The sequence below is a fragment of the Lipotes vexillifer genome, unplaced genomic scaffold, assembly GCF_000442215.2.
Source record: "Lipotes vexillifer unplaced genomic scaffold, Lipotes_vexillifer_v1.1 scaffold1003, whole genome shotgun sequence".
Taxonomy (NCBI): domain Eukaryota; kingdom Metazoa; phylum Chordata; class Mammalia; order Artiodactyla; family Lipotidae; genus Lipotes; species Lipotes vexillifer.
In genome coordinates, this window is record NW_006798890.1 from 2,420,960 (window position 1) to 2,433,251 (window position 12,292).

The 12,292-nt window shown below is 57.4% G+C and overlaps 1 protein-coding gene across 2 annotated transcripts in view; it reads left to right on the top strand.

The window, feature by feature from the left end:
- Positions 1-12,292, top strand: part of GLIS1 (GLIS family zinc finger 1) — a 228,381-nt gene that overhangs the window by 203,539 nt on the left and 12,550 nt on the right. For both annotated transcript variants that reach the window (XM_007471167.1, XM_007471168.1), the window contains 3 exons: positions 1,708-1,869; positions 6,733-6,843; positions 10,870-11,002. In XM_007471167.1, the coding sequence (XP_007471229.1) occupies positions 1,708-1,869; positions 6,733-6,843; positions 10,870-11,002 (406 nt within the window). The remainder of the gene's footprint in view (positions 1-1,707; positions 1,870-6,732; positions 6,844-10,869; positions 11,003-12,292) is intronic.

Consider the following 12,292-nt stretch of genomic DNA (forward strand, 5'->3'; position numbering starts at 1 on the left):
GGGGGGGGGGGGGGGGCGTGGCTTGTGGCCTGTTTATTCCCCAGACAGGATTTCCTTCTGGTTTTGATGCACGGAAGAGGCATAACATCTGGAAATAGGAAGCGGAACAGCTTCTAAAACCCAGCTGCGGACAGCTTGCCTTGGACCAGCCCCAGCAGAGCACGGCCCACGGTTGTGGCCGGGTCTTCAAGGGAGAGGCTCCAGGAGAGCCCGCCCCAGACCGTTGTCTCTGGGTCCTTGTTCTGACGTCTGCCCTGGCCTGAGGGATGGAACCAATGGCTCATGAGAGGAAAACCAGCCTCCTCTGATCTCTTCGTCCTCAAGGGTCACCTCCCCCTGCCCCCCTGCCATGGGAAGGCAGCAGGCACAGAGTAGCCACCTGGGCTTTGGCCCCAGATGTGGCCTGCATCTTGTCCCAACACTGTGATCGCCCCTGGAAGCCTCTGTCTCTGAGGTGGGGACATTGAGGCCACACACTTCCCGGTTGTCATGTGGTTAAACAGCCAGCGCCACAGCTGGATGGATGGAGCCGGTGTAGCTCCTCCTCCTGCCCACAGCGAGCACCGTGGGAATGGCGGCCAGTCACACCAGGGCTAGGGCGTGCTCGGCGGGCAGTGTTTGAAGGATTTTGAAGGCTGAAGGGGGTTGGGTGCACTGTTACAAGATAGGACATTCTTTGCTAAGTGCCTTTCTAGTACAAAGGCTTGAGATTGCCTGGAGGACCCCTGCTGTTTCAAGCCTCTGGTGGGGAGTCAAGAGGGGCTGGAACGTGTGGCGGGCTGAGTGTTTGAATGCCAGGCCCGCAGGACTTCAGGCGGAAGCAACAGGGTCCCTTTCCTACACCAGAGGCTCCTGGGGTAGTGGTGTAGAGAGTAGGGAGGGAGGAGTTTGAAGTTAGAGGATTCTGGGGAGAGAGATGGGAGCTGGGCCGAGGCTGCTGGGATCAGCACTGTATTTGTTGCTCTCTGCTCATCCCCACCCTGACCAAGGGCATCACATGTCTGTGCTGTACCTACTGAATGCCCACTGCCTGGCATGGGGCCTAGTGCATACTTGGTGAATGTTAAACAGATAAACGGCCAAATGATAAATCAGAGACACGGCGTTTACAAATGTGGCCATTATTCTGACAGCAATCAGCATTGATGCTGTGTTCCAGGTGGGCAAAGCCCTTTGACAGTCAGCGTCCTACCCCTTGGGACCTTCATATCAGCCCTGAGTGGTGGCCACACAGTCTTAAGTTTGTAGGCAAGGAAATAAGGGACAGGGAGGTCAAGGGCAGTGCCCAAAGCCTCACTGGGACAGAGCCCGACTCATATCCAGGCCTTGGGTTCCAAATCCAGGGCTATTTGCAATAGATGTATACCTACATCCTGTCCATTCAGGGCAGTGCAGCCATTAGAGCAGCACATCATTTCCAGATGCCGATGGAGGGCAAACCTGTCCAGATCCAGAGTTGGAAAGACCACTTTTTTCTCAAGCCCTAGTGGCCATTTGTAAGTCAGGGGTGTATTTTTTTCTGGACCTACCAGGGCTTCCCAGATAGAGTTTGGGTCCTGAGCACTTCGTGGGGAGCTGAACTGGGGCAGCTGGAGGCCTCGGGCAGGGTCAGGGGGTTGGGGGGGAGAGGATGCTGGGGCCCACTTCCAGGCTGGGCGGTGGGCCTTCCGGGGGCTGCAGAGCACCCCTCACCAGCCTTTCCTGCAGTTTGAGGGCTGCAGCAAGGCCTTCTCGAGGCTGGAGAACCTCAAGATCCACCTGCGGAGCCACACGGGCGAGAAGCCATACCTGTGCCAGCACCCGGGCTGTCAGAAGGCCTTCAGCAACTCCAGCGACCGTGCCAAGCACCAGCGCACCCACCTTGACACGGTAGGCCCGAGGGCAGAGGCCAAGGGTGGGGTTGGAGGACGTGCACTCTGCCCCCACTTGCCTAATGCAGGGCAGCAGGCGGCTCCAGGCAGAAACCCAGCCTGCATCCTTGAGCCCTGTTGGCATTTGGAGCCGGACGATTCTTTGGGGGGAGAGGGAAGCACTGTCACTATAGGATGTTTAGCAGCATCCCTGGCCTCTGTCCATTAGACAGGAGCAATTTCCTACTTCCCAGTTATGACGACCAAAAATGTCCTTCAACGTTGCCAGAAATCCTGGGGAGGAGGAATTCAACTGTCCCCTAGTTGAGAACCACTGCTTTAGCCCAAGGGTACCGGCCCAGGCACTAGTGTGGGCCCCACTGAGAGGGTGGGCTCACACCCTGCATCCTATCCCCAGGCCTGTCAGTCACCCCCAGAGCAGGTCCTCCCTGCTCTTCCCACCCACTCCCTCCATGGAGACAGACCAGAGGCTCTCCAGGGCCATTCTGTATCTCCCGGGCATGGTGGGTGAGGAGTTGAGGTGAGCAGGGCCTAAGACTCCAGGCCCCTGGAATAGTGGCCTGGGCCCCAGATGCCCGTGTGTCCACCTCCTTTCCCTTGTTTGTGCCAGTGTGATAACCTGCAGCTCCATCATGGCATCGGTCCAAGCATTCTCTCCTGTGCATACAGACGTCAGCGGTTAGCAGAGCACTTCGTAGAACATTGTCTCCCACGATCTCACAATGACCCTGCCAGTCAGGGGGTCACTAGCCCATTTGACAGATGAGGGAAGCGGGGCTCTGGCTACTACTCAGCTGGAAGGTGGCAGAGCTGACTCAGAACTGGGCCTCACCCCAGTCTCGTAGGGCCTATGTGATGGGATGCACCAAGCCTGTGAGGCCCCCAGCCCTCATGTGCAGCAGGAGATGGGTCCGTAGCCAGATTCCACATCTGGGCCACTGGCCTGTGTCTCTGCATTTTGTGCAAATGTTTGGGGAACTCTGCTGGTCGGGGACTGGGAGACCTGAGTGGCCATCCAGCCCAGCCCGTCCAGTATACAGACATACAGATGAAGAAACAGAGGCCCAGGAGGGCGACTGACCCCTCCAGGGTAAGTTGGAAGCCACATAACAATAGAGGTTAGAGCTAGAGGCCCTCTCGGGTTTTATAGCGGGGAAAACCAAGACCCAGAAAAGATGGGGGAAGTGGGTGGCAGAAAATAGCAGGAAGTCAGGTTTTGGGGCCAGGCCCAGGCCCTGGGCAGAATGTTCTACACATCTCCCCTCTCCCCTAATATCACACACACAGTCCCTCAGTTTAATCCTAGTGACAAACCACAAGGTGTAGGGGCCTATCCCCATCTTGCAAACAAAGAAACTGAAAGTCAGAGATGAAGTCATTGACTGTCACACAGCTGGTAAGTGGCGGAGCTGGGATGCCACCCAGTCTGCCTGACCCCAAGCCTGCTGCCCCTTTGCTGGAAAAGGGGAGAAGAGCCAAGGGGAGAGGGTGGGAAGGGAGAGCCCTCCCGCCACCCTGAGCCCCACCGCTGTCCCCACCCCGCCTCTCTCAGGCTCACTGTCACGGGGGTTGGGGACATGAAATGAAGAGGTATCTCCTTCCCAAATCCCTCTGCCTTTGTTACCTCCTCACATGCCCAGCCCTTGGGGCCCTTGGCACCTGTCCCAACCCTGAGAGGCATGGCTTGTGCCCCAGCACCCTGGTTACATCTCCCAGAGGCCACAAGGCAGCCTCAACAGCACCAGGCCTCTCTGTAGCCCACTCCCCCCCCGGCGATGTCCCTCCAGCATCTCGGGGTCACCTACCCTGACTCACCCCCTTCCTCCCTTCCCCTTACTGCACTCCCTGGACCCAGCCCCAAAGCAACATGCCTCTGGCCCCAACTTGGTGTGTGAACAGAGCTCCGAGGGCTGGGTCGGGTCAGGCCCAGAATGAGCCCACAGGGTTGTCTCAGGCCTGCATCTCCTCAGAAGGTCCTGGTCAAGCCCGGGAGGTGCAGCCACCAAGTGCAGCCCCCGCATACTCCAGCCCCATGGAGACATGCAGGCGGACCCCCCCACCCCCCGCCGTGGCTAGTTTGCTTTCCCAGCGCCCGAGGCTCAGGCCCATTGGGTCAGCCCCATGTAGGCTGGGCCTTGTTTTCCAGAGAGGACCCAGTCGTGTCCCCAGCTCCCCTCTGGCACCAGAGAACATGGGATTCTCTCCGTGGGCAGGAAAGCAGTGGGACAGACTGGAGAGAACCAGCCTGGGTTCTAACCCTGGCCCTCCACCTGGTCCCAGAGGTCCCAGGACCGCCACCCATCCTCTCTGGCCTCAGTTTCCTCAAACATCTACCTCACATGAGAGGGATAGGGGATCAACTGAGGTGAGAGATGTGGAGCCCAGACACAGGATCTGCACAGCAAACTTGAGTCCCTCCTTTCTTGACCTATGACTCACTGACTGAATGCTGACTAAATCCTGCCATGTCCCAGGCACTCCATGTGGGGTTCATGTCCCGACGGCCACAGACCATCCTGCCCTGGCCTCCATTTCCTTATAGGGAAGAAGGGGGTGATAATCTCTCTTTTGCCCACTTCCCTGGACCCTTCAGGGCTGCAGAAGAGAGGGGGCACCCTAGCAGAGTGTCATGGGCACTCCACTCACTGTGAGGTCTTGGGCAAAGCATCCGCCTTGATATCCTCATCGGCAAAGTGCGGATGCTTCTCACGGGGTGGGTGTGAGACCGAAAGGAGATCGTGGGTGGCCAGCCCCAAGCACAGGCCTGCACTGTGGGGACTCAGTAGGTGAGGAGCTGTCTTGAGCACAGATCTGGAGGGCTCTGTGAGGTGCTCCATGCTCACAGCACGGCCGTGAGCGTCCTGCTATTAACGAGGCTTTGGAGCTGGTGTGGTGACTCCAGGCCCGGGGCTTGGCTTCTGCTTGGGACAGCCACAGGGTTTCCTGAGGGCTCATGAGGGAGCTGGGCCAGAGGAATGTTCTACACACGTCAGGCCCTGGAAAAACAAACACAGAGATGGGCCTTGTGCCCTCTTTCCAGGCGAGGGTGCCTGCACACACGGAGCTCTGTTTGTTTGCTTTTTGACAAAAGCGTGTGGATTTGTATCAGCGTCCCCAGGGGACCGGGCCTGGGGCAGGGCAGGGCAGGGCCCATGAGAGAAAGTGTGTGTGTGTGTGTGTGTGTGTGTGTGTGTGTGTGTGCGCGCGCGCGCGCGCGTGCGTATGTTGGGGCAGGGAGCAGGCCTGTGTGAGAAGGACCCTGTAGCGTGTTGGTCTGTGTCTGTGTCTCTGTGTGGTTGTGTGGGGACAGGTCTGAGGCCTGCCTTCCACCCTCCCGCCCATACCCCCCTTTCAGCAAGGCGAGCCTCTCACTGCTCTGTCTCTCTCTCTCTTTGCGCTCCTCCGTTTCTTTAACCTGGCAACTCTCCGTGGCAGCACCAAGGTATGGCCGTCTCTTTCTGCTTCCCCCTCCCCACGAGGTCCAGCAGGGCTGACTCTCCTTGAGGTTCGGGGGGGGGGCAGTTCCAGTGGGCGTGTCTGACAGGGACAGACATAGGCATCACCTCCAAACGTCCCCTTCCCATGACAGTCGCTGGAGGCCAGAAGGCCCCGAGAAATCGGAGCCACTAGATGTGTTCAAAAAGGGCGCCGTAGGGACTTCAAGTAGCCGCTGGAGTCCCCAAGCAAGGTCTTGTGGAGGCCCCTACAGAGAGCTCAGAATTCAGTTAGAACCACAGGGTCCCTGCCCTGGGTCAGACCCGGAAGCCTGAGATCAATCAGAACGGAGCCTCCCCAGAGGAAAACTCACCACTGAACAGACCCAGCAGTGCAGGTGGACAGCACCGCCCGTGGAAGCTCGGGAGGTGGCAGTGGGAAGAAGACTCGAGGAAAGGTTGGAGAGGAGGTGACAAGGGCTGGGCGGTGGGTGTGCAGGGGCAGGGAGAGGGGTGAGGACTCAAGCAGGGCCCAAGTCACAAAGGGCCTTCAGTGCCCGGATGTGGGCTGTATCCAAGGACACCAGGGAGCCAAGGGGGGTTAGAAGGTGAGAGCATGGCCAGGCCTGTGAGAAAGGCCCTCTGGCTGTGAGTGTGAGGGGAGGTTGGAGGCGCAGAGAGCAGGCTGGGGTCTGGACAGGAACCAGGGGAGGCGGTGGGCATGCATTCGTTCTAGAGGAGGGATGGGGCTCTGAGGAGAAGGGACGCAAAGGGCACAGATGGAGGCACAGCCTCCCCAGGGCTGTGTCTGAGATCCAGTGTTCCCTCTGGTCTCCTGTGACTGTTGGGTCACGGACCTGTGATTCTGGACCCATGGCAAGTTTTGGTCAGTTGCTCCCAGCCTGGGCCCTGCTGTTGTGCAGCTTGGCTCCACGTTTGTGCCCGCCTTGCCCTGCACTGTCGCCCTCTCCCCCTCCCCCTCCCGCTCCCCCTCCTCCAAGGCAACAACCTCACTTTACTCATTGTCCACTGCTGCTTCTCTGCAGCCATGAACCCCAAAGGGTATATTTTCTCCGAGCTAGTATTAGAGCTGAAAGAAAGAATCCTTAGGACTCAGTTGGCCCCATTATGCAGAGCAGAAAAGTGAGACTCAGAGAGGGGAGGCAACCTACCTGAGGTCCCAGCATGAGGGTAGAATGGAGACACAAACCCCCTCCTTCACTGTCAGGCCAGGCACCTTCCCCGCACCCATCGGCAGGCCTGGCTGAGTCAGACCCCTCCTGGCCCAGGACACGGAGGGAGGGACAGGGTGTGAGCCTGCAGCCACCCCTTGCCCAGCCGTCCCCCCCACTGCAGGCCATGCAGCGGTACCTCGGGCCTGGCAGGTGGACCCTCACTCACCACACCTCTGCCCTCTGATGTTACAGAAGCCATACGCCTGCCAGATCCCTGGCTGCTCCAAGCGCTACACAGACCCCAGCTCCCTCCGCAAGCACGTGAAGGCCCATTCAGCCAAAGAGCAGCAGGTGCGTAAGAAGGTAAGAGGGCTCCGTTCCAGGCCCATCTCTGCAGATGCCCCCACCTGGCCTGCCGGCCGCCCGTCCAGCATCAAGGCAGGTACAAGCCACACTGCTTGCGTGCATTCAGCCTTCCACATCCAAGGGTGCCGCTGTCCCTTGCCCTCCATCTGCCTCCCACCAGCCCAAGTGTCCGGACAGTCCCTGACTTACGATGGTTTGACTTATGATGGTTCAACTTACAATTGTTCAACTTTACGATGGTACGATGGTATTTTTACAAATTCAGTAAAAGCATACTTCGAATTTTGAATTTTGATCGTTTTCCAGGCCTGCAATGTGCAGTAGATCCTCTCTCGTGATGCTGGGCAGCGGCAGTGGCCGCAGCTCCCAGTCAGCTGCACAATCACGAGGGTGGACAGCTGATATGCTAACAGCCATTCTGTTCCCAGACCTCCATTCTGTTTTTCACTTTCAGGACAGTATCCAATATGTTACATGAGCTATTCAACACTTTATTATAAGATAGGCTTTGTGTTCGTGTAATTGTTCTGAGCACATTTAAGGTAGGTGAGGCTAAGCTATGGTGTTTGGTAGGTTAGGTGTATTAAATGCATTTCTGACTTGTGATATTTTCAACTTACAATGGGTTATTGGGGACGTGGTCCCATTATAAGCTGTCCATCCACAGACTGTCCACCAGCTCCTCTCTCATCCATCTGCCCACTGGCCATGGCTTGTTTATAAATATTTGATGTTGAGCATCAAGGATGCAAAAATACAAAACCATGGTCCCCACCTTCAATGGTGACCTGACAGTGAGAGACAGACATAAAGAGATGTGACAAAGACTGCAGTAGACGTGTGCAGAGAACAGTCAGGGCACAGAGAAGGGGCTCTAGCCCGTCAGGGTGGGAATGGGAGGGTCGTGGAAGAAGTGACATGGGGCTGGGGGTGGGGGCACTGGTGTGCGCTCTGGCCAGCCTGGCCTCGGGAATGTGTCTTAGCGCCTTTGTTCCTCATGTCCTCAGCTGTCAGATGGGGCAAAGAGGACTTGCTTTAAAGGGTTGTCATGAGGATTAAATGAGTAAATCTATGTCAAGGGTTTTGAACAGTACTTGGCCAAAGTAAAAGCTCAGAACAGAAGTCGGTGGGTGTTGTCATTAAGTCTTGAAGAACGAGTAAGCGTTGGGCTGGTGAAGACGGTGCGCAAGAGAGGAACTGAAGCTTAAATCACTAGACGAGGACCAGTGCGCCCCCTACCTGTCTCGGAGCTGAGCAGCAAGCCACACGAAGGGGAAGCGGGGGCAGGGGGCGGGGGGCGGGGACAGGGTGACAGGACAGCCCAAAGCCCTGCAGAGGAGTCTGGGCTGTCCTGCGGACAGGGGGTGCCATCGAGGGGTTATAAGCAAAAAAGGGACATGTCACCCTGAAAGATGGCTCTGGGGCCTAGTGGAGAATGAATGGGTTGAGGTGGTTGGAGGGACATTCAAGGCAGGGAGGCCACTGCTGGGGAGCAGAGGAGACAGTGGGGGCTGACCTGGGGCAAGGTGGGAGGGGATTGGGTTTGGCGACTGCTTGGCTGGGCAGTGGGGGGACTGGCAGAAGGAGCATCAGTGTCAGACATTTGGGGGCAGGATGGACGGACGGATGGTGGTCCCCTTCACCGGGAAAGAGAATCTAAGAAAGAAGCAGGTTTGCAGAAGAAAGCAGCAGGTTCTGTTTTGGACAGGCAGTGTGTGAGCCGCTGGGTTTAACCCACATCTCCTGAGCAACACTGGGGCCATGGGTGCTTGAGTGCCAGGGAGGGTGTGGGGGGAAGAGAAACACCAGGGGCCAATCTGGGGACATGAGCATGACAGAGGAGGACAGAGAGGGGAAGAGCCCATTGATTTGTTCGGCAAGATTTATGGAGCAGCTCCTGTCCTCCAGGCACTGTTCTCAGAACTGTGGATACGGCGTGAATAAAGCAGAGAAAGGCCTAGAGGCTGGAGAAATAGACTGTTGTAGTCTGTGGGATGGGTGTATACAGAGATGAGGTGCTAGAAGCAAGCAGGCCTCAGTGGCAAAGACAATGAGGAGGGGACAGACAGGCTTGGGAGCCCCTGGAAGCAGTAGAGCAAAGAAGGGACATGTTCACAGCATGGGCCACGAGCTCGCCGTGAACACACGTTCACCCTGAGAAAGGAGAGACGAGCCTGGTGCTTCACAGACTGTATCTCATCTAGTCCTCACTATACCCCTCACTATAACTAAGAAGTGGGCAATTTTCCCCCATTTTAGAGATGTGGAAACTGAGGCTCAGAGAGGTAACAAATCTCCCCAGAGTTGTTCAGTGTGGGAGTGACAGTGCCAGACCCATCTGCTTCCAGGGCCAAGCTCTCTCCAGTGCTCTCAGGTTGAGGGGCTTGGTCAGGGACAGGGAATGGCCCAGGCTCCACACCAGGGGGGCTTCTGTCCCAAGCGGACTGGTGCCCAGGGGCCAGAATCCTGCCCTGGTTTTCCCAGGCCCTGTGCTTGGCTTGCATTGAGCCCCAGGGACCTGGGGCCGCAGATCTGCAAACTTCCCAACAATAAGCATCCATTAAAAGCCATCGGGGATGATGTATCTTTCTGGGTAAAGCGACCCTTGTATTATGACAGCTCTTTGGCAGCCCTGCTGCGTTTCAGAGAGAATTAGAAATGCTTTTCTTCCTTAATTCTCCTCTCCCGCTGCTCCTAATCCGATCGACATTGCGGTCTGTAAGAACATGCCTTGGCCCTCTTTTGCCAGAAACTTAACTTACATGGAAAACAGCTGCTGGGTCAGGGAGCCGAGAGCCCATCGGGAGGCTGGGCATGCCTTCCCCAAGCCTGGGTGCTGGCCTAGCTGGCCTGAGCGGGTAGAAAAACCCTCAGGGCTGACTCCCAGCTGCTGTGTGACATGCGACAAGGCTCTTGCCTTCTCTGGGTCGGCTTTGTCCCAGATAAAATGAGGGTTTGGACAAGTCAATCTTCAGGACTCTGATGTGGTCAGCTTTGGGATTTCCCTGGGAGAAGGGGCCCTCCCATCCTGGTGCATGCCACCCCCTGCCATTGCCCGAGGGCCCCAACCAGCCCCTCCCTGTGCCCATCTGGCCCCATCTGGAGACGTGAAGATGGTCTGAGGTGTCGAGCTCAAGTCTGTCTTTAGGGACAGCTGAGGGCGGTTGGCCAAAGACTTGCCCACCCAAGCATACTGTTAGCCAACACCCTCAAGGCCAGGTATCGATCCAGCGAGCCCACTGTCATGTGAGCCTGGGGGACTCCGCCAGTGGAGCCAGCCAGCCCTTGACACAGCGCCTTCAACAAGCGTTCATGCCCATCCTCTCATCACTCCTCACAGCAGCCTGGCCTGAGGGGTATTGTTGCTTATTACGGGCAGGGGAGGGGAGAGCCAGAGAGGAGACACTTACTGCATGTGCCCCCTGTATCTTACTCCATGGCATCAGTCACCCTGGCAGCAGCCCCGAAAATGGGCCTCACAGAGCTCCAGCTACCTGGAAGGCCCCAGCTGCTGCACTTTGATGCCTTCTCGGCATCTGTGCAGAGGCCTCCTGCGGGTGCTCCCAGCCAGAGAGCGAGCCCGGCAGGCCCTGCAGGGATGTGAGACCAGACCCCTTCCTGGGAGACTTGGACCCCCCTGACTCCCAGCAGACTTTGGCTCCCTGAGGACTCCCTGGTACCTAGGCTCCCAGTCGAGGAAGCTTCCTCTCCCTCCCTCCTTCCCTTGGTCTGACGGCTCTCCCAGCCTGCCCAGCTCTCCCTGTTTTCTCATACAGGCACTCTCCCTATTAAAACCCTTGCATGTTCAATCTTCCCTTAGCATCTGCTTCTCAGCCCTGAACTAACACAACCTTCGCTGTGTACATAATTAGCTCCATTTGACAGATGAGGAAACTGAGGTACAGTGAGGGAGGGGTCGTGCCCTGGGACCACTGTCCTTCCTGCCCTGTCCCCTAAAGCAAGGGTTGCCGGTGGGCAGGTGGTCTCGCGCTAACACTCTCTCTCTCTCTGCTCACTCCCCAGCTGCACATGTGCCCTGATGCTGAGGCCGACGTCCTGACTGAGTGTCTGGCCCTACAGCAGCTCCATGCATCCACACAGCTGGCTGCCAGCAATGGGAAGGGTGGCCGCACCCTGAGCCAGGAGCTGCTCCCAGGTACGCAAACAGGGAGGCAGGGCTAGGCGCACAGCCCGGAGGGGCCCCTTCCTGTACCCAGCCCTCCAGGAGGACGGCCAGTCTCTCTGGGCAGCGGGGGCCACGTGGGTATGACCTGCTGGAGGGCACCCACTCCTTGGGGCTTACTGACTCTGCAGCTTATCTGACCAGGTGTATGTTCCTTCACACTCCTCTGTGCCTCCCCACTGCCTGTGGGATGAAGCCCAGGCTCCTCCCAGCTGGGCCTCCCAGACCTCACGGGGCCTAGGCACTCCTGGCGGCCTCCTGCCCCAACCTTGGCACGTTGGATGCAGTTCCCGAACACCCCATGCTTCCTCTTGCCTCTGAACCACTGTACACACCGTGCCAGCCTCCACTCCCGTCCCCTTCACGAAGGCAGCTCCTGCACTTCCTTCAGGACCTGCCTCAGGGCTCAGGCCTGGACCCCAATTTAAAGTCCCATGTACTCCCCACCACGACTCCTTGCTTCAGAGGAGAAAACCAAGGCTCTGAGAGGGTGGGCAGCTTGGCCATAATCAGTTCTAGCTCATCATAAGATAGGGCCCGCCAAACCCCTGGAACCCTGCAGCCTATCCATCCGGACACTCAGAGCCTCTGGTCCCGCCGAGGCATCCTGTGTGTCCCTCCCAGCTGCCGCGGGCCATGGAGCAGGTCTCAGGCCCTGGCAGGAATTCCTAGATGCTTGGGAATCCAGCCCAGAAAAGGGCAGTGTGGCCTGTGGATTCCAGCTGATAATACTTGTGCTCTACCCGCTCCCCAACCCCCAAAGAAACCACAGTATCAGAGCAGAAAGCTTTTCCCACCCTTCGGGATTTCTTGAATTACCCCAACCATTTTAAACATTTTTTATTTCCTAGTTTTTTAAAATTCTCCCCCCACAGCCTTAGAGTTGCAGCAAATTTAAAACTGTGTCAAAGCACTTTACCAAACAACCTCGGGAAGAGAAGGTGTTTCCCCTTTCTCTAGGTAGCCCTTCACAGGGTCTGTGCTCATACAGGTCCACAAAGGTGAGGACACCCCAGGAGGATGGGTCCATGGAGGAGGGACCACACCCACCTCCCTCCAGCTAGGGGGCCCATCTGCCATGGCTGCTTCTCATAGGGTCAGAGTTGCTAAAATAGGGACCCTAGTAGAGAAGAGACCCTAGGGATGACCTAGTCTAGGGATAAAGGTTTGCATCTCAAGTGCCAGCTGCCTGTGGCTGGGGCTGTGTGTTGAGAAGGATTCTGAGGCTCAGCAGGGAAGAGGGCTGGGACTGATTAATAAAGG